Here is a 27,249-nt window from a genome sequence, read left to right as displayed (position 1 = left end):
TCAGAGTCAGGTGATTCTCGTTGTCTCTGATTGGGAACCGTATTTAGGTAGCCTGGTTTCGCTTTGTATTTCGTGGGTGTTTGTTCCTGTCTCTGTGTAGTTTCACCAGATAGGCTGTAATTAGATTTCACGTTCCGTTTGTTGTTTTGTATTGTATAGTTATTTCATGTATCGTCATTTCATTCATTAAAGAACATGAGTAACAACCACGCTGCATTTCGGTCCGACTCTCTTTCGACAAACGAAGAACGACGTTACAAAGACCAAGTCCATGTTATGGCAAAAACAGCTCAAATAAGCAAAGAGAAACAACAGTCCATCATTACTTTATAACATGAAGGTCAGTCAATCCATGAAATGTCAAGAACTTTTACATTTCTTTAGGTGCAGTTGCAAAAACCATCAAGCGCTATCATGAAACAGGCTCTCATGAGGAACGCCACAGGAAAGGAAGACCCAGAGTTACCTCTGCTGCAGAGGACAAGTTCATTAGAGTTACCAGCCTCAGAAATTGTAGCCCAAATAAATGCTTCAGAGTTCAAGTAACATACACATCTCAACATCAAATGTTCAGAGGAGACTGTGTGAATCAGGCCTTCATGATCAAATTGCTGCAAAGAAACCAATACTAATCAAATGGCCACCGGACTATTACATTGACCCCCCGCCCTTCCCTCCATTTGTTTTATACACTGCTGCTACTCGCTGTTTATTATCTATGCATAGTCACTTCACCCCTACCTACATGTACAAATTACCTCAACTAACCTATTTTTACTTTAGTTTATTTGATAAATATTTTCTTAACGCTTCTTGAACTGCACTGTTGGTTTAGGGCTTGTAAGTAAGCCTTGCACGGTAAGGTCTACACTTGGTTGTATTAGGCACATGTGACAAATAAAGTTTGATTTGATTTAAAGGACACCAATAAGAAGAAGAGACTTGCTTGTGCCAAGAAACACGAGCAATGGACATTACACCAACGCCGTGTCGTTGTGAGATGCAGAGTAGATGAATGGATGATCTCCGCATGTGTGGTTCACACCATGACGGATGGAGGAGGAGACCCAAAACACACTTCGCATACACAAGGCTGTGTAAGGGCTTTGACCAAGAAGGAGAGTGTTGGAGTTATGCATCAGATGACCTGGCCTCCACAATCACCGACCTCAACTCAATTGAGATGGTTTGGGATGAGTTGGACAGCAGAGTGAAATAAAAACAGCCAACAAGTGCTCAGCATATGTGGGAACTCCTTACAGACTGCTGGAAAGCATTCCAGGTGAAGCTGGTTGAGAGAATGCCAAGAGTGTGCAAAGCTGTCACCAAGTTACTACATGATTCAATATGTCTCTTAATGATCGGCTATGAAAAGCCAACTGACATTTACTCCTGAGGTGCTGACTTGCTGCACCCTCGACAACTACTGTGATTATTATTATTTGACCATGCTGGTCATTTATGAACATTTGAACATCTTGGCCATGTTCTGTTATAATCTCCACCTGGCACAGCCAGAAGAGGACTGGCCACCCTTCATAGCCTGGTTCCTCTCTAGGTTTCTTCCTACGTTTTGGCCTTTCTAGGGAGTTTTTCCTAGCCACCGTGCTTCTACACCTGCATTGCTTGCTGTTTGGGGTTTTAGGCTGGGTTTCTGTACAGCACTTTGAAATATCAGCTGATGTAAGAAGGGCTATATAAATACATTTGATTTGATGTGTTATTTCATAGTTTTGATGTCTTAACTATTATTCTACAATGTAGAAAATAGTCCATATAAAGAAAACCCTTGAATGAGTAGGTGTGTCCAAACTTTTGCTTGGTACTGTATCTATTTTTAACATCACTTAAACAAAAATATAAAATTGGAACTTCTCAAAATAGATTTCACCGATTACCTAATAGTTACAACATTCAATAAAAGCTATCCTGATGGCTGGCATGTAACTATTTTAGGGCTGGCTGGTACTATTTGTGTTCCAAGTTAGCTGCTCTCGGGTTAATCAGGTACTTCACTATCTAAACTCTGATTTAGAGTTGTTCTCTTGCAAATATGAAATATCATCATTGTCGTCTGAAAGGCCCAGGAGTGTCCTCCTATTCGGGTTCCTCTGCAAACCGTTGTGATGTTAAAATGGTCTCATAAAGACATGTGAATGATGATGATGCCACTGCTGTTTAGATAAACCACTTTTTTACAAACAAGACCAGTTTCAATATCTCCCTGAAGATCCTAGCTGCCTCCTAGGCACAGCCTCAGTGGATGGTCAATCTGAACCCTCCATGGCCATGGATCACCTGAAAACAGCACATTCATATCAGTGTTATGTCTATGTACTACTTATCTGGAGCCTACAGGGTGCATAACACTAATAACCAGACAATAGATATTGGTTACTGAAGAAGTAGTAACCAGTATATTCTTGTTGGCTCACCTCAAATGTGGATTGTCCAGACTGCATTGTCTCCCTCTCCAATCAAACTTTACTGTGAACAGGCCTGAGCCCTGACCAGTCCTCCACTATCCGGGAATGCTGAGGAGACAGGGGAGGAGCCATGAATAAACAGGCAGGGAGGAGCTAATGTAGTTATTCTGTATCTGTACATTTATTTTGTCTACTCCATATCAACATAGGTGCTAGGATAACCCCTCTATTCAACATCTGTCAGAACAGGGATCAGGCTTGTTTTAGTGGTCTGTGACCTCTGACCTTGAGGCTGTGCTCCAGCTGGCACACCCCCTCCCAGACCTTCTCGTGGTCCTCAGAGTTGTTCCGCTTACTCCAGTTTCCCAGCTGGCAACACCCACCAACAACCACCGAACTTCTCCTACAGAGACAAGGCATAAGTGCAGTAGCCGCTTGCTGTGCAGTAGCAGAGAGAACACTCTATGACTTGGAGTCTTTGACAATTTTTTGGGCTTTCCTCTGACACCGCCTAGTATATATAGGTCCTGGATGTCAGGAAGCTTGGCCCCAGTGATGTACTGGGCCATACGTACTACCCTCTGTAGCACCTTATGGTCAGATGCTGAGCAGTTGCCATATCAGGCGGTGATGCAACCCGTCAGGATGCTGTAGAACTTTTTGAGGATCTGGGGACCCATGCTAAATCTTTCCAGTCTCCTGGGGGGGAAAATGTGTTGTCGTGCCCTCTTCACAAATGTCTTGGTGTGGTTGGACCATGATAGTTTGTTGGTGTTGTGGACACCAAGGAACTTGAAACTCTCGACCCGCTCCACTACACTTCCCGTCGATGTTAATGGGGGCCTGTTCGGGCCTTTCTTTTCCTATAGTCCACGATCAGCTCTTTTATCTTGCTCACATCTTGCTTGTTGTCCTGGCACCACACTGCCAGGTCTCTGACCTCCTCCCTATAGACTGTCTCATCGTTGTCGGTGATCAGGCCTTCCACTGTGGTGTCGTCAACAAACTTAATGATGGTGTTGGAGTCGTGCTTGGCCACGCAGTCGTGGGTGAACAGGGAGTACAGGAGGGGACTAAGCACGCACCCCTGAGGGGCCTCAGTGTTGAGGATCAGCATGGCAGATGTGTTGTTGCCTACCCTTACCTCCTAGGGGTGGCCCGTCAGGGAGTCCAGGATCCAGTTGCAGAGGGAGGTGTTTAGTCCCAGGGTGAGTTCTGCCCACTCTCCGCAAGCTGAACTCAACAGGCAAGAAGGAAGAAAATAAACTTGGTTTAAAAAACAAATAAACACTCCTGATATTCATGAACAACAGGGGGCTGTGAAAGCCCAAGCTCTCCCTCTATTTTTTATTTGACCTTTATTTAACTAGGCAAGTCAGTTAAGAACAAATTCTTATTTTCAATGACGGCCTGATCTGGTATATAGGATATTATTTACTGGATATGGAATATGAATACTTTCAGGATATTTCTCAAAAGTAAACACTGGGTAAAACTAATACGGTTGAGCTGCACTTTGAGAATAAATTCACTGTCCTGTGTAAGGCACTCCCATTGGGTAAGGAAAACACATGTGTGGATTAGATGGAAATTAAATAAGCATTGTACAATTACTGTCATTTGGACAAAAGAGGCCCCGAATTAGGGCCTCGGAATATACAGCACCATCTATTTTTATGCCCGTTGTAAGGTGGGAGTCAAACTTGCACTGTTCATTATATTAGTTCTGTCAGGGTTTTCCTGTGGTGAAGTAGAGGAGGACCAAAACGTAGCGTGGTTATATTGACTCATGTTTAATCAAAAACGGATAAACATGAACACTACAAAACAATGAACGTGGAAAACCAAAAACAGCCCTATCTGGTGCAAAACACAGAGACAGGAACAATCACCCACAAAACCCAACACAAAACAGGCTACCTAAATATGGTTCCCAATCAGAGACAATGACTAACACCTGTCTCTGATTGAGACCGATATCAGGCCAAACATAGAAATAGACAAACCAGACACACAACATAGAATGCCCACCCAGCTCACGTCCTGACCAACACTAAAACAAGGAAAACACATACGAACGATGGACAGAACGTGACAAGTTCAGAACTCTCACCTATTTTTACCTCTGGTAAAATGTCACCCCTCTTCTGTAACCTAGAAACAACACATTGCCAGGTTGACTTGTATAAAGGTATATAGAAAATGAAGTAATACAGGGAACCCAAATTGCACCTCTTTTTATGGTGTATAGACATTGGGCTGGGACCCAGCCGCTGGGTGTCAAAAGATAACATTCACCTTGAGAGATGATGAAACACCATAAGATATAAGTAGAACGTTCTCTTTTGCATCCCCTTCCCACCAGATAAACCAAGTTCATCCCACAGATTTGCCAATATACAGTTATTCTCAAAGAAATCATGTTTGAACATTTGAACAGCTGTCCCCAGGAGAACCCTTTTTGACATAAGGTGGAGACTTTTGGGTTCTTATATATATAATAATAATAGGGTTATCCTATGGGGACAGCCAAAGAAACCTTTTTAGTTTTTTTTCTAAGAGTGTAAGCTATCTAGAGTCCAGCACATTATTGTTAAAATAGGGATTGTGCAATAAAAGAGAGTGGATGTATTTGTTACTCATCTATTTTTATACCTTCCTTGACTGTGTTGGTTTACATTTGTGATGTAGTGGTTTCATTAATCCGTTAGCCGTGTGACAGACAGAGGGGCCTCAGTGGCCATGTCTTTTAATAATTCCATTGACCTGTTTGTGGTGCTGGACAGTAGACTATTCTGATGGGCTGAGTGAATTCAGACTCTATTCAGAACATGTAAACTGAGTCAAGCCACTGCTACGATGGACCATTGCTACGCTGTAATGACACAGATGGAGGAACAGGAATTTTGTCTCAAGTTGATCTACTTCAGCAAAGGGATTATACAGTAGTAGTTGGACATTATAAACCAGGTAGTTTGGGTCCTGGATGATGATTGGCTTTTCATTTCAGCTGTGTGCCTATCAGACAATCTACCACGGGTATGACGCAAAAATGCTTGTTTACTGTTCTATTTATGTTGGTAATGAGTTCATACTAGCAATAAGACACCTCGGGATTGTGGTATTTGACAAATTTACCATGATTAAGGGCTGTATCCAGGCAGTCTGCTTTGTGTTGTTCATAAGGACAGCCCTTAGACATGGTATATTGGCCATATACCACACCCCCTCGGGCATTATTGCTTAAATATACCACACCTCCTCGGGTCTTATTGTCACGTTCTTTCAAAATCGAACCCAGAAGCAGACCAGGGGCCTGTTGCACAAAACTAGGATAAGGGATTAAGCCAGGATATCTTGGTGATCCTGGCTCAATTGATCCGTAATCCGGTTGCACTAAAGATGGATAGGGGGCAGGAGGATATGTTATGGTATAAATTACCATGGAGATTTATTCTGTGGAGCTAGCCTGCTCCAGACCAGGCTAAATTCCAGGATCTATTTAATCTCATCCCTAATGTCAGTCAGCAGTCACCACAAATGGAAACCAATAGTTATTTCACTGCTCACTATACATTGTTATCACATAACTAGACCCACTGTCATTATTTAAACGTTTGTGATCATTAATTTCAATGATTTTGGATAAAAAATGATTTTTAGATGTTGCTATCATTAGATAATTTACAGTTTCCCATAGACTATATATAAAATGATAGAATATTAGGGCCACAGAGGGGAAAAAAAAAAAAAAGACAAGTCATAATATTGTAACCAGTTGTTTTAAAGGAGGACAGTTGTTAAAATGACAGATGCGGGGCATTTCGTGAAATTGTACTTCAGTATGGTTTCATAAACAAAGACATGCTGATGTGCCAGAATATTAAGTATCACATTGTCATAAGTATCAAAACTGTAAAAACAATATGTAGCTTTTCTGCAGAAAGAACCAGCCTCATAAATTTATGACTTTATCCTTTTTCTTCAGTGTGGCCCTAGTACTCTGTCATATAAACAAATACACATTCCATATGAATATAAAAACACAATGTGTAACATTATGTTCCTTTATTGAATAAGGACAAAACAAAGCAGGTAAACCATCAGCTCCTTTTGAAACTGAAGTCACAGTGACTCTACAAGATGGAAAGCACAGAATCCAAGCATATTATACAAAATGATACATACACATTCAAAGGTCTGTATATAACACACCCTGCATGTCTGCACACTAAAATAAATGCAGGACAAATCCATACACATCAACTGAACAGACAAATGAATGGATGCAGTAGCCTCCCTGCAGCCTTGTATTACACACAGTATACCGCACAAACATCATAAGAGGCCAAATTCGTAAAAAACAAACCCAAAAAAACCCAAATTCCTCTGCCACCGCAGGACATATTTAACCAAAATTGAAAGCACACATACTAACTAAAATAATTCAACACATATTGGTCCCTCAGCAGCCGACCACTGTCGTCATCAGGGAAGATTGCCGGATTGTCCCAGTCCATGGCTGGTGGCACTCTGGGGGCCCTCTCCTTCCTCAGGCAGGCCACATTGTGGAGGACAGCACAAGCCACAGTAATATCACATGCCCTAACAGGGCTGACCCTTAATTTGTGAAGGCAGTGAAAGCGTGCCTTCAGGAGGCCAAAGGTCATTTCAACTCTGGCCCTGGCATGGGCATGGTTGTAGGCCTGCTGTGCTTCCTGGGGGTCTGTGAAAGGTGTCAGGAGAAAAGGCTGGCAGCCATACCCCCTGTCTCCCAGCAACACACCAGAGAATTCACCTGTCAACACAAAATCTCATCATTACTACCTCATAAACAGTGATATTCTTGACACAGCCATGATGGTTATAAATAGGGGTTGTGTGGCTTACCTTGTGATAGATTTCAGAGGCCCGAAAGATTCTGGAGTCATGGACTGAGCCAGGCCATTTTGCCACAACATTGCTGATCACACAGTCAGCATTGCAGACCATCTGAAATCATAAGATGAGGAATATTACACCAATCAATGCACATCACTGGCAATGCAGAGTGTTCGTCAATGGACAATATCAAAAAGTTATGTTCACCTGAACATTAATGCTGTGAAAGGATTTCCTATTCACAAAATTGGCCTCATGGGCACCTGAGGGGGCTTTTATCCTTATGTGTGTGCAGTCCACTGCACCAATGACATTGGGGAAACCTGTCACACAAAGTAATGAGTATCCTACTATGTGTTAACAGTTGTCCTGTAATTTGTAGATCCTCTTACCTGCAATCCTATAGAACTCCTCTTTGATGTCACAGAGTCTTCTGTGGCCAGGGAAGGAGATGAAGACATCTGCTAATGCTTTGATAGCCAGACACACACTCCTTATTGTGCGGCAAATTGTGGCCTTGTTCAGCTGTTCTGCATCCCCCACTGAGTACAGGAAGGCTCCACTAGCAAAAAGCGCAAGGCCACACAAACCATTTGCTCCACACTCAGTGCATGGCTCCGTGCAGTGCGGTGCTTAATCCTGGGACCCAGTAGTCTGCATAGATACCTGATGCCATCTGCAGAAAACCTGTATCTTTCATATAGATGGTCGTCAGGGAAGGCCAGTGGGTCCAACCGGTCCCTGAAGACCCTTTCTCGCCTGAAGGCTCTCCTCAGCACAAGTGCTTCTTCATCCACCACATCTCGCACGAATGGGCATGCCATTGTCAGAGCAGAAAGGAACACACAATTTTGGGCCTTCATATAGGCTAGTGGCCACACCTGGTGCTGGGGGTGGGCAAAAGAGGGCGATGCCTTATAACGATGACTTGGTTGTACTGATTGCTGGGAAAATAAAAAAACCTTAGAAAGATGCCACCGTCCTGTGTGCTCACAATAAGAGCTCATATGTCATGGCTCACTTGACTTTACGAGAATATACCTAATTTTTATTTTGAGCTGTGTCATCTTCTTGGAGCTGGGGGAGGAAATACAAATAATGATTAATACATTTGTGTTACAGTTAGCATACAGTGTACATTGAAGGCATATCTCACCTCCCTCTCAAGTTTTTTTATTTCAAGGTCCAGTTTCCTAATTGTCCTCTTTTTTATTTCGGACTCCAGTGCAAGATTTTCCATCTTTTTCTTCTTGTACTGAATGTCTATGTCTGCCAGTTCTATTTGGCGCCGGAGGTGGTTGCCATACAACTTTCTGATAGCTTGTGAGCTCTGTGAACACAATACAATTAGCGCAGCTGGAATTTGGCAGGATGTGGTGTCCTTTTATTAATACGCACTATGTTGCCAGGCTGGTTTTCCCACTGTATAGCATCTGGGTCCTGTAAAATAAATTTTTTGATTTTGATGAGGACTCCTCACCATTGTAGAGTCAATAGTACTTTCACAGTCTTACTATGATACCTCATGCATTCTGGAATCCAGAGAGATGGTCTCCTCCTCATCATCATCGTCTCCATCATGTGCTGTTGCTGCTGCACTGGGGCCTTCACCCTATCACATTTAATCGGATTCATATTGAAGCTAGTAGACAAGACATGCCAGGCCTACAGTATGCCTTTGATGGAGTACTCACTGGATCAGCATCGTCTGGTGCTTGTGCTGGTGGCTCTAACAGGAACACAGTGCTGCCAGACACTGCAAGGCAATAGGTAAACCAAAGTCAGACAGTCCAAATTGATTCAATATGAATGTGGTTGTATCCCATGTAGAGATGGAAGGACATACCTTGAATGAAGCGGGTGGCATCTTGGGAGGAACCTATGCTCGTCTCTTTCCCCCCAGGGATCCCCTCTAAGACGGGCCTGCCTTTATTTAGCTCCAAGGCCATGTCCTCTGCTGGGGTAAGGTCAGCCTTTGGGTGACCCACCACCCGTGCCTTGTCTGTGGGTATTCTTTTTCACTGCTAAAACAGTACAGACAATGTGTGAGCAGGCACCTTCTGGGTACAATATATGCTTGTGCTTTGTTAAATATTAGTCAGGGACCATACCATTCTGCAGAATGTTCTTGTATTTGATTTTGACCTGCTGCCATGTCCGTTTTGGCCCGTTCATGTTTAATCTACACACACACACATTTAATGGAGTCACACTGCAAAAAATTACTTGGTATTTTTGTCTTGTTTTCAGTAAAAATATCAACAAAAAAAAAACTTTAATAAAGATGTATTTTCTTGATTTGCTAAATGACCTAGCAAAATAAGTATAGTTTAGACAAAAAATATAAACTTTAAGTAAATGTGTGCTTAAAACAAGCAAATAAAAAATCTGTCAATATAATAAAAATTCTCTTGAAATAAGTTTACTTTTTCCATAAACACTTAATTTTAGAAAAGTTCTCGTTTCACTGGCAGATTTTTTTGCTTATTTTCCTAGGTAATTTTGCTCAAGAAAATATTCAAGATGTTTTTTAGATATTTTTTTAAAACTGAAAACAAGACAAAAATACTAAGTAAGAAAGACATTTTTGCAGTGCAGTGAGCAACCGACCTTGGGTCCTTTGAAAGGCGCTATATAAATTAAAGTGATTATTATTATAGCTCATCTATTTATTCAATTAAATGTTATTTATATAGCACTTTTCACAATTGTTTCATTCTGTCAAAGCAGCTTTACATTAATGAAAGCAGGAGAAACACAAAAAAAACGGTGGACAACATAAGAAGCAGAGTACAACGGCTAAGATTAAACCGTACTGAGCGTAGTAACGTTAAATAATAATGTAAGGCTTTAATAATAATTTATCATAGCTTTATACAGTGTGATGGACTTACTTTACACAATTTCACTCATATCTGCAGTGCATTTCAATTAAAAATTTAACCGTTTCATAATTACAGTACAACTGCGTTTTTGGAGATGTGAATTAAATATTTGAATTGTAATTGTGATGTTTCAGCGGAGCGGTGAGTGTGTAATTGTGCACTACTTACGCATTCAGGCGGTCTGCAATACTTTGCCACGCTTTTTCTCTTTGCTTTATCACTGTGGCGGTGTTGCCTTTCTTCTTAATTATATATTTTACCTCCTCGTATGCCTCCATGAGGATTTGTGCTTCCGACGGGGAAAAGTACGCGGCTCTAGTTGCCATGGTAAATCAGTTAATCTGTGATCTGTGGCGGGGTCTATTTGAGTGAGCCGTGAGCGCGCACCTATCCAGGATTGGTTTCACCTGGCTTAATGAATCCGTGTCTGCTCATCCTGGCTTGGTCTTTGTGCAACCAATTAAGCCTGGACGCACATGTTTTGGCTTCATTGAGCTCAGCTTAGTCATTTATCCCGGATGTCTTAATTCTACTTTTGTGCAACAGGCCCCAGGACAAGTAGAGTAGGAAGAAGGTGAGTATTTATTTACAAGTGAATGTGAATGGGTAGATATATCCAGGTGGCGTAGCGGGCAGCGGTGGTGAGTTGATGGGAGTAAATAGGTGGATTCAATGGGGTAGCGGAATTCTCCGACGACCAGGCGGGAATGGGGTAAATGATCCGGGTGAGTAATGTTCATGGCTAACGATCCGGCAGGGAATGGATGTCAGGTCCGGGCTTATGAAGAGGAGAGATGATGCTCAGGACCAGGTGTGCAGATAGCTGATGGGATACAGGTGCGGGTAATCAGAACTCCCAACTGGCTACATTGCCCGGCAACCAGACAGGGTGCGTTCCAGGATGCCGGAAAAAAACACTCCAGGACAGAACACAGGCAAAAAACTCAGGAAACGGAAACGGGACTCAGGAAACGGGATTCGTGACACTTATTGGTTAATTACAGCAGCTTAAAATGCAAAACAACTAGACCTTGCCTCCATGTGAATGATGAGGCCTGAAGAAGAAAGCCCTCTCACGTTTTCTGGGAATTACCCTTGTCGTAGAGGTATGGCTGCCAGAATCCTGCTGGTGGACTGACTGACTGTAGAGTGGTAGTGCTCATAGATGCTCTGAGCCGTAGTGCTCATAGATGCTCTGAGCCGTAGTGCTCATAGATGCTCTGAGCCGTGGACAGGCCACTGACCCCAGCTCTGATCACTGCCACGAGTTTGTCTGGAGATAACAAACACAGCAGTTATTGTTGCTTTTGTTATTATTATTTATCTTTAAAAAAATCTGATTAGCCTCCATTCTGTGTGACTGGCTTGGTCCTGCTCAGAATCTGCTACCATTCCATATGACTTTGACAATGTAAATATTTCCATGTCCTTGAGTGTACCTGAACCTCTGACCCATCTAACTGTATGAAGTAACCAGAAATTGTACATCGTGTAATGTGTAATAACCTGAAATATAACAGTGACAAAATACGAATGTAGATATATATTTAAAAAACAACAACAAAACGACATCACAGCAGTTGGCTGAAAAAAAACATTATGCAAAAGATTACTCACATTCTGCAAGTTGTGAGGGTTTGTGTAGTTGCATTACATGAACTGTAGCTAATATTATTTATAATTTTTAACCGACAGGCCAAGTGAAATACACAGTTTGAACTGGAAGAGATTCTGTCATGATGTAGGTATGCATTTGACATAATTGGTAACCTAGCTAGGCTACAACATCCATCGGATCAGAATGTTTGAACTCAGCATCACTGTGTGGTTGGCTGGCAGCAGCTGACTAGCATAAGCTCACATTCCCTGGTGGAAGCGGTTTTGTGCAGGCTAGTGAGAAAGCCGCAACATGGGGAACGATAAGTACATGCTCTGTACGTTCTTACTATGAAATTCGTCTATTTTTATTTGAGAAAATTCAAAAGGAACAACTTGCTTCCAGATTTTAGGACGATGGAAATTTAACGGCGATGAAATTCTCTGCTTCGACCGCTATAGACGTTGACACCAAGAAACAATTTCCTTAGGTTATTCACCCGGAATAAAGCTGTTCTCTGGACAGGCTACACCGGCCTGTGCAGACTCTCTCAGCCATGGCTCTGGTTACTTTGCAGCGCTCCCCTACCCCAAGCGCTGCATCCACAGCCAGCACAACCACCACCAACGTGGGGGAGGTAAGCTTGGAAATAGCTGGAGAGACGTTTTTAGAAACGTCAACAAAGCGCAAGAAAACACCTAGGATACGTGGGAGTGACATAGGCCTACCCGTGCTAGCTAGATATGTAGCAATGGGATAAGCTAACTAGGTAATGTTAGTAGCTATTATTAGCCTCAACTCAATCGCTACCGAGCTAACGTTAGCTGGTGTCTAGAAAAGCTAGTAAGCAAAGTTGTCAGTAACACACTGATATAACGTAATGCTATTTATTGCCAGTTAGTAAAGTTATTCGCTTGCCAGCTAACGTTAGCTAGCGTACAACAAATATACAGTTTATCTAGTTAGCTAGCTTCTTGTTTGCATTACTAACTAGCTAATGAGCAGCGTAACTGCTGTGACATTAGCTGGCTATTCAATTCCAATAGCATCGTTTGCCTGATTAGCTAGGTATCTGGTTATCTGCCAGGTAGTTTCATGTAAGTCATACCCTGATGTCCTGCTGCTGAATGCAGTAAACTAGCTAGTCAGCTAAGAAATCACCAGTGTACTGCAGTGGTGCCATACAATTTGGTACTCCCAAATGTTAACATTTATCAAGTTAGTTGCCTAATATATCAGTTATTACCAGCTTATTTATTAGGCAAACTAGCTAGCTACTTGCTTATGTTAAAGTCAGTGTTATGGACAGCATGGGTTATTTTCTATGTTGTTCTGAGATGTCTTCTAAAAGGAACCAGTCAATGAGGTGAAATGTGACATGTAACTTCATACAGTCATGAGGTAGAGTAGTGGTTCCCAACCAGAGATACTAGGACCCCTGGGGGTACTTGGTGTATCCACAGGGGTACTTGAGAAGACTCAAGAGAGTATATGCCTGCTGGTAAAATGCACATGAGGTACTTCATGGGTATGCTGGGCAGAGCTAAATTCATTTTGTGGTACAGTAACCGAAAAGGGTTGGGAACCACTGTGTTAAGAGGCCTAAGTCATACTTTCCACAAGAGTAAAGATAGTCTGCCAAAATCAAACTAGCATAAGTCAGGTGAGCTTTGAACACTTCCATGATGGCAAAATAAACTCTTGGTACTGCTCCTTGTGCTTATTTGTTTATTCAGATTAACCAACAGCCAATGAATAAACCACAATAACAATCCCATCTCAAAATGCAAATCAAACCAAAGTTTATTGGTCGCGTACACAGATTTGCAGATGTTATCGCAGGTGCTGTGAAATGCTTATGCTTCTAGCTCCAACAGTGCAGTAATACCTAGCAATTAAAAAAAATAAACAATACACACATAATATAGTTATATAGGATGAGCCATGACTAAAATACAGTATATACATAAAGTGGGTAAAACAGTATCTGAACATTATTAAAGTGACCACTGTTCAGTGACTATGTACATACTGCACCAGTCTCTAAGGTTCAGGGCAGGGTACTGGGCGGAGGCCGGCTAGTGGTGACTGTTTAACAGTCTGATGGCCTATTTCTCCGTCTCTCGGTCCCAGCTTTGATGCACTTGTACTGTTTCCGCCTTCTAGATGATGAACAGGCCGTGGCAACAGTTTGGGGAAGGCCCTTTCCTGTTTCAGCATGACAATGCACACGTGCACAAAGCGAGTTCCATATAGAAATGGTTTGTCGAGATTGGTGTGTGGAAGAACTTGACTGGCCTGCACAGAGCACTGACCTCAACCCCATCGAATACCTTTGGGATGAATTGGAACACCGACGTCGAGCCAGGCCTAATCACCCGACATCAGAGCCCAACCTCACTAATGCTCTTAGCAAGTCACCGCAGCAATGTTCCAACATCTAGTGGAAAGCCTTCCCAGAAGAGTGGAGGCTGTTAAAGCAGTAAAGGGGGGACCAACTCCGTATTAATGCCCATGATTTTGGAACGAGATGTTCGACAAGCAGGTGTACACATACCTTTGGTCATGTAGTATAACAGTTAGTGCCTACACATCACAGTGCCATTTAGATGTCACTCATGAAAGATAGCTACAATCGAAGTACTGTTTTTGTGCACCTTCTCAACCAGTTGGGGGCGCTAACTGTTAATAGAAACAGGAGTCACGCTAAATACAAAGGCTCTAGCCTACAGCAGGTTTTCTCCACTCGCCCTTATTGGGTAGATTTGTCTTGAAGATGACAACCATGGTTAGGCCTGAATCAAGAACTGGTACTTGAGCATTAGCTGACCTTTCTTTTCTTTCGTTAGGCTGCTGCTTTACTTTTTTAGCTACTCAGTCATTGGGCCTGACGCATTACACCTGCCATTTAAAAAATGAAACGTGTAAAAAGAAACACCTTTATCGTGAAGATGGTTGAGCTGGCCTGACTGAGGACCAGCCTTCCTTGTCACTGCCTGACACTCATTTTCAATGTGGGATAGAATTGACTGGCTGCTTGCAGGGCTCTTCCCAAGGGCCTGTCTGAGGAGCAGCCAAGCCCCTCAGGAAGCTGCTATGATGTCATTCTCACATGGAGGGTGGAGGGAAAGTGATGAGTGGAGGATGGTGGTGGGGTAACAATATGGTAGCTGTTGTGACGGTGTAAGGTAGGCTACATAATTTTGCCAACAATGGAGAGTTTCATCCTTACCCTACAAGGTGAAATTTGGCTATTGTCATGTGTCTCGCTGTGGGAGAATTATGGCTGGGATTTCACTTGTAGTGGGTGCAGGGCTGTTCAAGTCAATTATTGGATTACTCTCCCGGATGACCAACTGAAACCCATGTTAAACACAGCTTTTGACAGGTCCCAGTTATGAGTTTCACCCTGATGCCTGTCCCCTGGTTGAATGGGTAGAGGTAGAGACCAACCTCAGAGGCCTTACCTCACCTTATCTGCACCGTTTGTTTAGATGGGGGGGAAAAATACTTTTTGTGTGTGTTTATAAAAATGTTAGGTTTGACAATGACGTATGTTCGCTGTTTTGAACCCATTCTGCACATCACAAGTGTTATGCTCGCCCGATTTAGTTTGTTAGATACAGTAGTGGAAAGTGCTGTGGGTTTTGGAGCTGAAATACAGTGTTGGATACATCTTGTCACAACATTTCCTCTTACTGCTGCAGTACCTAACCTTAGCAGGGACCTTGTGCTTCTCATTAGTAGTGCTTTGGTTGACAATCCTCAGGCTTTATTAGGTGAAACTTCTGGAGAATGGCCCACCTCCTCACAGTTACATGTCACCATGTTACTATAACCTGATACTCCCAGTCTATGATATCTTTCCTGGAACAATAACTGTTAAGACATTTACTGTGGTGAAACTATCATAAAGAATGGCCACATTCCTTCCATTTAGTGGCGTTCACCTCTCTCATAAAGCCAGGTGGGTCATTCTCACGAAACTGTGAATGAATACATTTTTCACTAAATTTCCTCTTGAAACACTGATATTAGAATCTGTACTAATCTGTACTATTGTATAATTCTAGTTTAAAAAAAATGAGATATTATGCATTTTAACAACATTTTCACAAAAGTCCAAAAAGTAGTGAACAAACCAATATTTTTTATTTTTTTACATTGCTCCCCTAATGAAAATTAGTCAGTTAAACATCACACTGAAACTATAAATATTTAAAATTAATGATATAATTATAATCAGACTTTTTCCTCAAGCTCTTTAGCTGTGTCGGTAATGAGAAGGACGAGTGGAGTAAAGGGGGTGTTTAAGAATAATCATTCTGAAGGCATATAAGCAAATACATTAACTTAACTTGTGTTCATATAAGGACTACTCCTCTAGATGATGCATCATGGGTGAATACAACTTTACAGTACATTCGGAAAGTATTCTGACCCCTTGACCTTTTCTAAAATGGATTGAATCACCCCCCCAATCTACACACAATACCCCATAATGACAAAGCAAAAACAGGTTTTTAGAAGAAAAAAATTAACTGATATCACATTTACATAAGTATTCAGACCCTTTACGCAGTACTTTGTTGAGGAGATTACAGCATTGAGTCTTCTTGGGTATGACGTTACAAGCTTGGCACACCTGTATTTGGGGAGTTTCTCCCATTCTTCTCTGCAGATCCTCTCAAGCCCTGTCAGATTGGATGGGGAGTGTCGCTGCACAGCTATTTTCTTTACAGAGATGCTTGATTTGGTGTCCTTGGCCACTCAAGGACATTCCGAGACTTGTCCCAAAGCCACTCCTGCGTTGTCTTGGCAGTGTTCTTAGGGCCGTTGTCCTGTTGGAAGGTGAACCTTTGCCCCAGTCTGAGGTCCTGAGTGCTCTAGAGCAGGTTTACATCAATATGCTTTGCTCTGCTCATCTTTCCCTCGCTCCTGATTAGTCTTCCAGTCCCTGCTGCTGAAACACCTCCCCACGGCATGATGATAATGCTGCCACCACCACCTCTGGAGCTCTGTCAGAGTGACCATCGGGTTCTTGGTCACCTCTCTGACCAAGGCTCTTCTCCCCTGATTGCTCAGTTTGGCTGGGCGGCCAGGTCTAGGAAGACTCTTGGTGGTTACACACTCTTCCATTTAAGAATGATGGAGGCCACTGTGTACTTGGGAACCTTCAATGCTGCAGACATTTTTTGGTACCCTTCCACAGGTCTGTGCCTCAACACAATCCTGTCTCGGAGCTTTACGGACAATTCCTTTCGACCTCATTGCTTTGTTTTTGCTCAGACATGCACTGTCAACTGTGGGACCTTTATATGTAGACATGTGTGTGCCTTTTCAAATCATGTCCAATCAATTGAATTTACCACAGGTGGACTCCAATTAAGTTGTAGAAACATCTCAAGAATGATCAATGGAAACAGGATGCACTCAAGCTAAATTTTAAGTCTCATAGCAACGGCTCTGAATATGTAAATAAAGTATTTCTGTTTTTATTTGTAATACATTTGCAAAAAATTCAAAACCTGTTTTTGCTTTGTCATTATGGGGTATTGTGTGTAGATTGACACTTTTATTTAATACATTTTAGAATAAGGCTGTAATAAGGCTGTACCATTTTTTTTATTTTTAAGAGAAGGGGTCTGAATACTTTCCGAATGCACTGTTTTAAAGTTTTGACAGGAACTTAAACTGTTATGATAATGAGACCAACTACAGCAATGTATTTGGTGTTTTATTCAAGTATGTTAGGTTTTTCTAAAGATTTCATATTTTATTAAAATAATTTAATCTTCCTTCTAACCCCCCCACATTTTTTTTTTTATCTGAACCTGCACTTGGCTTGACCCCCTCCACCCCTAGTTCTGACTACTAATAGCTACTTTGAGGAAAAATGTACTTTCTATGCCTGTGATATGTGGTTGTCCCACCTTCATCTTAAGATGAATGCACTAACTGTAAGTCGCTCTGGATAAGAGCATCTGCTAAATTACTTAAATGTAAAAAAAATAAATAATAATCTAAATAAAAGTGCACGCTGTCTTTTTAAGACCTAATGGTGTCGTTCAACACAAATTGAGAGCAACAGGAGAGACGTGACTGAGGAGAGGGAGACTAAGTTAATACAGTTTTTAGAAATGACTGGTTTTTGGTGACAATCCACTTTCAAATCAGTATATTTTGCATTATGGTTTTTATATTATCACAAAGTACTAGAGTCGCGAACTGATGTTAGCTTCAGCTGTAAGTTGAAGGACGTGGTCCTTCTGTAGCTCAGTTGGTAGAGCATGGCGCTTGTAACGCCAGGGTTGTGGGTTCGATTCCCGGGACCACCCATACGTAGAATGTATGCACACATGACTGTAAGTCGCTTTGGATAAAAGCGTCAGCTAAATGGCATATATTAAGTTTGAAGCTACAGGTATTTCCTTGCATTGTAAAGGGTTCTAGCCTGTAATTGTTTTGTGAACAGTAATTAAGTGTGTTAGTTCCCCACTCATGCTGCACAGAAGTTAACATGATACATCCCAGCCTCAGCCCATAGTACAGGGATTCCTTAGGACGAGCTCGAGCTCGTAATGAGTAAGTGGAGCAGGCATGGTGCCGGTGCTTTCACACTATATGGGGATGTCTGTTGCGCCGATAGACAGACTTGATCCTCTCTCAATCAGTTCATGACACATTCAATAGAAGTACCGAAAGTAACAAATTCTATAACCTAAATGTTTTTCATGTTCAAGTATCGAAAAAGTACAGAAGTTTTGGTATAATTAACAGTAGTGTTGATTTGTTGGGGCGTTGGTAGAGTTGTCTGTTCCAAGGTTAGCCTAGGTTAAATACATTTATGTGAACATTGAAACCTCAACATTGTGTATTAGACTAGATACACACTGAGTGTACAAAACATTAGGAACACCTACTCTTTCCATGACATAGACTAACCAGGTGAAAGCTATGATCCCTTCCTTATTGATGTCACTTGTTAAATCCACTTCAGTGTAGATTGAGAGGAGACAGGTTAAAGAATGATTTTTAAGTCTAGAGACGATTTGAGACATGGATTGTGTATGTGTGCCATTCAGAGGGTGAATTGGCAAGACAAAATATTTAAGTGCCTTGGTCGTAGATGCCAGGCGCACCAGTTTGAGTGTGTCAAGAACTGCAATGCTACAGTTTTTTTCATGCTCAACAGTTTTCCGTGTTTATTAAGAATGGTGCACCACCCAAAGGACATCCAGCCAACTTTACACAACTGTGGGAAGCATTGGAGTCAACATGTGCCAGCATCCCTGTGGAATGCTTTCGACACCTTGCCCAACGAATTAAGCTGTTCTGAAGGCAAATGGGGGTGCAACTCAATATTAGGAAGGTGTTTAATGTTTTGTACACTCTGTTTATTTTGGGAAACATTTCTATAATAGTTTTAGAAAAGAATATTGACAATCTACCCCTGAATCCACTCAACTCTTCAATGAGTTGTAAGTAATGAGAATTAGGTTCCCCTCATTATATCCCTCTGTAGAATAGTAACCTACCTATCAGAGCTTATTATGAGGCAAAACATGTACTCTGCATTGTGGACAGATTAATGTCCATCTGATACTAATGGCTGCACTGTAGAGCTTCAATGTCTTGTAGTATCAGATTTGTAACTTTTGCTTATTTTTGCTCTGCCTTTTTTTGGTTTACAGGACTTTGGGAGTGATGATGAGCGCCGGCTAAATCAGAGGTAAGTGTTCTTAGTACTTACAGTACTAAAGATGGTCTTGCTAGGGTAGCTCAGAGCTGCTGCTCCTTTATATCCATTATTTAGCATGGGGAAGCATGCTACAGCTACATATTATGCCAAATGGAGAGTAATAGGAGGACTTTTTTTGTGATTTGCGTTTGTGGGTGGAGGTGTGGGGTAAGCGTTCTAGATCAACTGATGCCTTATAATGTTTTTTTGCACTGTGTATATAGCTAGAGGGGTGACACGGGACACCCAAACAAATAATACAGCTTTGTGTAGAGTTTGGAGATACTGTATATCCGGTCTGGTCCCTCTCAATGACAGCCACCACCAGGGGTAAAAGTAAGGCGGTACTGTCAGGTATGGTGTCCCTGCAAAATAAATAGTGGGTGTACCGGTAAGACGTGAGCCTATCATAATTAATACAACACGGCCCCTCAAAATATAGGCTATTACAGCATTATTAGGAGCGATAGCGTAGCCTAGTGGTTGCAAGATCGAATCCCCAAGCTAACAAAGGTCGTTCTGCCCCTGAACAAGGCAATTAACCCACTGTTCCTAGGCCGCCATTAAAAATAAGAATTTGTAGGCCTATTGACAATCGCAGAATGTCATTACAATGCACATAGGTGTTTTGTAACATATGTCTCTTTCCATTCATCAAATTGTGGGTGCACAGTGCACTGTTGGGGTTCGGATGCTGATATTATTTTGTGAGTGGACGAATGTGCGCGGATAGCCTACAGGGGCGCCTTTTGTTAAAAGTGATTGTTTGACAATCGGATGAAAACGTCATGGCTGTGTTTATGCCACATTAAGAGACAAAGACGGCTTGTCTATAAGGCTAGGGGACGCTTAGTTTTCCCTCAAGTGAATTGAATTGCCAAAATTATATAGCCTAATTAGCGTACTCCTGTCTATACAGAAATACATAAAATCATTCAAAATAGGCTACTACACCAGAAAGCAGGATTTGGCCACAGAGGCTCATTAGCTGCTTACTTAAAAACACGTTTTTATCGCATAGCCTACAATCCAAAGGGCCCGCAATTTGAGCAGCGCGCGTTGCAAATACCAAATAGATGATTGTTGAGTAGCGACTGTCAGTGAAAAGCAGAGAGACCCAGCCAGTCATATTGCAATATTTAAAAATAAAATAAGGGGAAAACTGTTGTAAAGAGATTACAATATAAATACCCCAATCTGTCTTTCAGTTATCAACATTTTTTTGTTTAATTGAGCGAACGGTAGCCTATCATATTGGCACTAGAGGAGAACATCGGAAATATCCCCGGTGAGTGTGCATATTCACTGTCTTTGTCATTGGATCAGTGCCACTTTAGTTTGTTTTTGGACAATCATTTCCTCCTCCAGGTTAAATGGATGTCATATTGTATTTGTGTCTCCCCTTTTCGTAGACCAATTATATGTATCAGACAACATCGTTTTTATTGATCTGTTTGTCAGTGTCACCAGAGTAGGCTACACCTGAGCTACACCTGAGCTCGATTTGGATTCTCTTATTCTCTTAGTAAAGGGTCTGAATACTTATGTAAATTAGGTATTTCTGTTATTTTTAATACATTTGCAAAAATGTCTAAACTTGTTTTCACCTTGTCATTATAGGGTATTGTGTGTAGATGGTTGAGGAACATTCTTATTTAATCAATTTGAGAATAAGGCTGTAACGTAACAAAATGGGGTCTGAATACTTTCTGAATGCACTGTATTTTGGCTTGAAGCGACAAAATCCGAACTGCCCACTTTGTGTAAAGCCGTGTGAATATGGTGTCTTTTCCTATAATACAGGGGTGATGATGTACCATTGTACCATTAACTAGCAGAGCTAGCCAAAAGTTGGTTATCCTATGCTAGCTAGCTGGCTAGATCACTAAGTTTGACTACTATTTTGCATCAATCACACTAGACCTGAATCAAACGATGAAACTAGCTGCCAAACGATTGAAGACTGATATTCTGACATTTCTTCAGCACAATATGATTTTTTTATTAGTCAGTATATCAATGTAATGTTATTGATCTGTCCGTTTCCCCAGCTAATTCCCTACTTTTCACACTTACACGGTATATAAGAGCTGTTTAAAATAAGCAAAGAGAAACGACAGTCCATCATTACTTTAAGACATGAAGGTCAGTCAATGCGGAACATTTCAAGAACTGTTTTCAAGTGCAGTCGCAAAAACCATCAAGCGCTATGATGAAACTGGCTACCACAAGAGGACCGCCACAGGAAAGGAAGACTCAGAGTTTCCTCTGCTGCAGAGAATAAGTTCATTCAGACTACCATCCTCAGAAATCGTCAATTAACTGCACCTAAGATTGCAGCCAAAATAATTGATTCAGAGTTCAGGTAACAGACATATCTCCACATCAACTGTTCAGAGGAGATTGCGTGAATCAGGCCTTCATGGTCAAATTGCTGCAAAGAAACCACTACTAAAGGACACCAATAAGAAAAAGAGGCTTGCTTGGTCCAACAAACATGAGTAATGGACATTAGACCGGTGGAAATCTGTCCTTTGGTCTAATGAGTCTAAATTTGAGATTTTGGGTTCCAACCGCCGTGTCTTTGTGAGACAGAGAGTAGGTGAACGGATGATCTCCGCATGTGTGGTTCCCACTGTGAAGCATGGAGGATGAGGTGTAATGATTTTGGGGGTGCTTTGATGGTGACACTGTCAGTGATTTATTTAGAATTCAAGGCACACTTAACCAGCAGGGCTACCACAGCATTCTGGAGAGATACACCATCCCATCTGGTTTGCGCTTAGTGGGACTATCATTTTGTTTTTCAGCTAGACAATGATCCAAAACACACCAACAGGCTGTGTAAGGGCTATTTTACCAAGAAGGAGAGTGATGGAGTTATGCATCAGATGACCTGGCCTCCACAATCACCGACCTCAACTCAATTGAGATGGTTTGGGATGAGTTGGACAGCAGAGTGAAGGGAAAGCAGTCAACAAGTGCTCAGCATATGTTGTAACTCCTTCAGACTGTTGGAAAAGCATTCCAGATGACTACCTCATGAAGCTTGTTGAGATCATTTCAAGATTGTGCAAAGCTGTCATCCAGGCAAAGGGTGGCTACTTTGAAGAATCTCAAATATAAAATATATTTTGATTTGTTTAACAATTTTTGGGGCGTTATTACATGACTCCATATGTGTTATTTCATAGTTTTGATCTCTTCGCTATTATAATACAATGTAGAAAATAGTAAAATAAAGAAAAACCCTTGAATGAGTTGGTGTCCAAACTTTTGACTGGTACTGTATAAGTAGCCTTTGTCATTCTTCAGAGGTGAAACCTAAACATGCATTTCCTCTAGGACAGGAAATTAGATTTAAATAGTGGCATCAACTTCCTCTGGGGGCCTTTTAAGGCTTTGTCTATCAGTTCACTGTAGTAATATGGATAAGAGATGAGTGTTTCTTTCAGGTATTACAGGACCGAGTGACTGAATCATGTCAGAACTTGGGGATGACATGTGGTGGTTGAGACTTACAGGCAGAAGGCGATGAGCCTTTAAAGTGGAAACCTGCATTGAGCTTGTATAGCTGAGTCTCCGGGGCTGGTTAAGAGAGAAAAGCTCAATCATGGATAGACTGATGAAATAGTATATATGCGTTGTTACTTTTTTTAGCCTTATTATTCTTTCTATTAAAAACATTGAAGGTAAGAGCTTCTGCCGTTGAGACTTTACAAGTGTCTCAAATATTATTGTCAAACATGGAATTATGGATCTATTCCTCCTAAACCTGGAATATGGATCATCACTACCACCAAGGCAGACACATTTATTTTTTTTTATCTCTGAAGTCAAAGTTCTTTTGTTCTGAATTTATTCTTTAAGAAGCTTCACTAAAGTTGGATCTGTTTGGGGAGCTGTGCTCAGTTCTGATGTGTCCAGTGAAGCCTGCACTACCCATGTTGTACCCGTCTGGATTGGGAGAACCACTGACTCTTCAAATTGATGTCCTCTATCCACTATTTAGGAAATCTGCTATATTAGTTCATATAGTATATGGTCACCTTGTAAGTCATGGGTCACAGGTCAGACTTGCCTGCAGTCATTTCAAGGCAGCACACCACACCTCACCACTGCTAGCAATATCTCAGTTTCAATGGTCATGTGAGACCGTTTATGAAGGAGAAGGTAACAGAGTTGATACCCCAAACAGACTCTGAAAAATAGCCGTTGGCTTTTCCTTTGATCTCAGGCTCAGACATATTAGTCAGGTATGTTTGTATCTATGTCCCATCTTTGTTCGCATCTGACTGACAAAGGAAGTCACAAATGAAATCTTGTTGGAGTTGCAGGGTTTATTCATTACAGAAGAGACTGGATCTTGAACATTTATTGGTTTGAGCAGTTAATTTCCATGTCTTTATTTCAATCAAAAACTCACTGAAAGGATTTAGCCTAGTGAGAACCATTTAAACAATGTGTGTCACTAAACCAAAGTTGTTTTCCCCTTGTGAAGTAATCAGAGTTTCTAGTTCTGATTGGGTGTGAAGGGCAAGATGCACCACGAACCTGGATTACTTAATTTGACAGATTTTATATGAATGTAGAATCGGATGTTTAACTGAAGAGGGCACGATAATGCCTATTCCCCCTCAGGAGACTGAAAAGATTTGGCATGGGTCCTCAGATCCTGAAAATAATTCTACAGCTGTACCATCGAGGGCATCCTGACTGGTTGCATTACCACCTGGTATGACAACTGCTCGGCCTCCGACCACAAGGCACTACAGAGAGTAGTGTGTATGACCCAGTACATCACTGGGCCCAAGCTTCCTGCCACCCAAGACTTTTATACCAAGCGGTGTCAGAGGAAGGCCCTAAAAATAGCTAAAGACTCTAGCCACCCTAGTCATAGACTGTTCTTTCTGTTACTGCATGGTAAGCGGTACCGGAGAGCCAAGTCTAGGTCCAAAAGGCTTCTAAACAGCTTCTACCCCCAAGCCATAAGACTCCATGAACACCTAATCAAATGGCTACCCAGACTATTTGCATTGACCCCCCCCCCCCCGGTCGTGGACAGGCAAAAAGGTCAAAACCAGATCAGAGTGGCAGACAGGGTCTGGTCAGGCAGGCGGGTACAAAGTCCAGAAACAGGCAAGGGTCAAAACAGGGAGGACTAGAAAAAGGAAAATGCAGAAAGCAGGAGAATGGGGAAAAACGCTGGTTGACTTGGAAATATACAAGACGAACTGGCACAAAGAGACAGGAGACACAGGGATAAATACACTGGGGAAAACAAGTGACACCTGGAGGGGGTGGAGACAGTAAGGAGGACAGGTGAAACTGATCAGGGTGTGACATCTTACTTTTTTTGTCCTCAATTCTTGTGCATGTGTGTCAGACATTAGTTTATTTTTTGTTTTAGCTGAAAACAGGATGCCTGAAAGAAGGCCATAACTTCCTGCTCTACTGTGCCCCTTAACAAAGGGGGGAGCGTGGAGGAGTGGAGGCCGTCACCCGTCATACATAGTCAGAGATGTGGCTCTCTGGATCCACAGATCAATAATCTTGGTCATTCTTCACAGGGAGATTTACTGTTTACTGCATGAGGGCATGGAGGCAGAACAATCTGATTCTGCTGTGAAGTTCCGCCTCCTGTCTGTCCCACTGGTTTATTAGCCCTCACCCCCCATTAGTCACAAGCCATCTCAGACCTTGAAACTATCAAACAGACTGAACACTGAGTGCGAGATGGAACTACACTGAACAAAAATCTAAACACAGCATGCAGCAATTTAAAAGATTTTACTGAGTTTGAGTTCATATAAGGAAATCAATCAATTTAAATAAATTCATGACCCTAATCTATGGGTTTCACAGATTTCAAATGAAGCTTTGGGTAGCTGCAGGAATAGGGTTGAGGAGTGCATGCATAGGGTTGGGGAGCGCATGCATTTGGGCAAAATATCACCTGTCGCATAGCGAGAGCATGCTCCTCAAAAGTGTGAAACGAAATAAGTGTTGTATTTATTTCTCACAACTGATGTTGCCTCTCCGGTTTCATTGAAAAACAGACAGGCGGGAAAGCGCGGCCTTCATTTGCTATTTGAGTGCATATGGATCACATATTTTTTTCCCATGCCTTTGTTCCTGTCCATTTAATAATGGGCCATTCTAAATCTAAACTAATTTGACATAATTAGTAAAGATGAGATTACATTGAGAATAGTCTGATGGGTGAAAATATGATCGCTTGTTGAGAGAACAGCTGTTCAGCCTGAGGCAAGGAATGGAGTGCGAGCTTTTTCTCTCTCGACTTTCTCAAATCATCAATAGCCTATAGCAATCATGCAGCCCAAATATGTTTTGATTTATAAGACATTCTAAGGTTTGCATCATTCACAACTGAAGTTGCCAAGTAACTCCAAATCTAGCGTATAGGACCTGTTTCAAATGTTCACTTTTGCGCTCAGCCAATTCATACAGCCCACTTGCTCCAGAATGGGAAAAATATAATTTTCAATTTGATTCAATTCTTCTTACTATAAAACCATATAATATAAAATAATGGCATGGGATTTATAAGCATATATCTTGTAAGCTAAATGAACAAGCCTATGGCATGGAGCATAGCCAGATAACATACAGTAGGCCAACTCAAAATACATGTTATTCATATCATAATGTTTCTTTAGACCTGACTAAAATAAATAATGGATTTGTGCTGGCGTATATTAAATAGATTTATTAGACTTTTTAAATGTACATGTTCCAAAGGTGCACATCAGCGGCTTGAATGCAGCTTGTATGCTTGGAGGCATGGAGATGCTAAACTTGTTTATGTTAATTAACAGTCAAATACCGTGAGACTGGCAGACTCTTGCATGACAATAACAGTCTGACAAAATGTAATGACCGCCACAGCTCCATACCACTTGTCAGGCATAGAGAACTGATAATGCGTACTTGTTGGGATTGGTGTGAGTGGGGTTCCGTGGGTGGCTTTTAACCATTTCTTACCATGTTTTACTCATTGTTAGAAAAAAGTTAGATGTTAGGTACTATATCAGCTGTCTCCAAATTAGGGGTCGTGACCCCATGTTGGGTTGCCTGATGTGAAAATGGGGTCGTGGAATATTTCCAAAATCCTGAGATTTTCTAAATATTTTTTATGAAACCACGCACTATTGCAGAATCTTTTATATTACCTGCTGCAAGTGATATGGTGAAAACAATGTATGGGGATGCAGAGGCACAGAAACTCACATCAATACTGTTGAAATAAGAATTTTTGCTATTGCTAGCAATCAAGCGGAAACTCTGAACAACTCAAACTCTCCAGCATATGCTCTTCAAATGGACGTTAGCTGTGAGGGCTGAGATGCATTGACTTTTGTTCGCAATACATGTCGGGGGATGCTATTCGCAAGGACATATTGTTCTGTCTCACTATTCCCAAGTATGAATCGGCATATGGGATGTTCACTGTGCTGTGTGGCTATATTGACGAAAAACTGATTCTATATGGGATCGAATGGTGGGCTTTTGCACAGATGGCGCTCCGTCTGTCACGGGTGACCGAATGCTGCAGACAACGCACTCACGGGTCACTGCGGAGGAGTTTTGGTTCCTTACTCAAAGTGAATACCCTGTCTTCCTTTGAGCATTACTGCCGCGTTCAAAACAACTGGGAACTCGGAAATCTCCGACTTCAGTCCATTCAAAACAACAGGG

At 41.7% G+C, this 27,249-nt stretch overlaps 1 protein-coding gene and 1 pseudogene across 17 annotated transcripts in view; one reads left to right on the top strand and one right to left on the bottom strand.

Annotated features, from left to right (window-relative positions):
• Positions 1-7,481: 7,481 nt before the first annotated feature.
• On the bottom strand, positions 7,482-10,736 carry LOC127907269 (putative nuclease HARBI1; annotated as a pseudogene).
• A 1,280-nt stretch (positions 10,737-12,016) lies between these two features.
• Positions 12,017-27,249, top strand: part of LOC118393279 (protein phosphatase Slingshot homolog 1-like) — a 70,945-nt gene continuing 55,712 nt past the window's right edge. For 15 of the 17 annotated variants that reach the window (XR_008063959.1, XR_008063958.1, XR_008063951.1 and 12 more), the window contains exons 1-2: positions 12,017-12,426; positions 19,484-19,521. Coding sequence is in view for 2 of the 17 variants with exons in the window: in XM_052461570.1 (XP_052317530.1) it covers positions 12,346-12,426; positions 19,484-19,521 (119 nt within the window). In the remaining 15 variants the exon portion in view is untranslated. The remainder of the gene's footprint in view (positions 12,427-19,483; positions 19,522-27,249) is intronic. The other 2 variants (XM_052461571.1, XM_052461574.1) reach the window with 2 other exon arrangements.

This window comes from Oncorhynchus keta, chromosome 14, assembly GCF_023373465.1.
Source record: "Oncorhynchus keta strain PuntledgeMale-10-30-2019 chromosome 14, Oket_V2, whole genome shotgun sequence".
Taxonomy (NCBI): Eukaryota; Metazoa; Chordata; class Actinopteri; order Salmoniformes; family Salmonidae; genus Oncorhynchus; species Oncorhynchus keta.
This window is presented reverse-complemented; position numbering and strand designations above follow the sequence as displayed.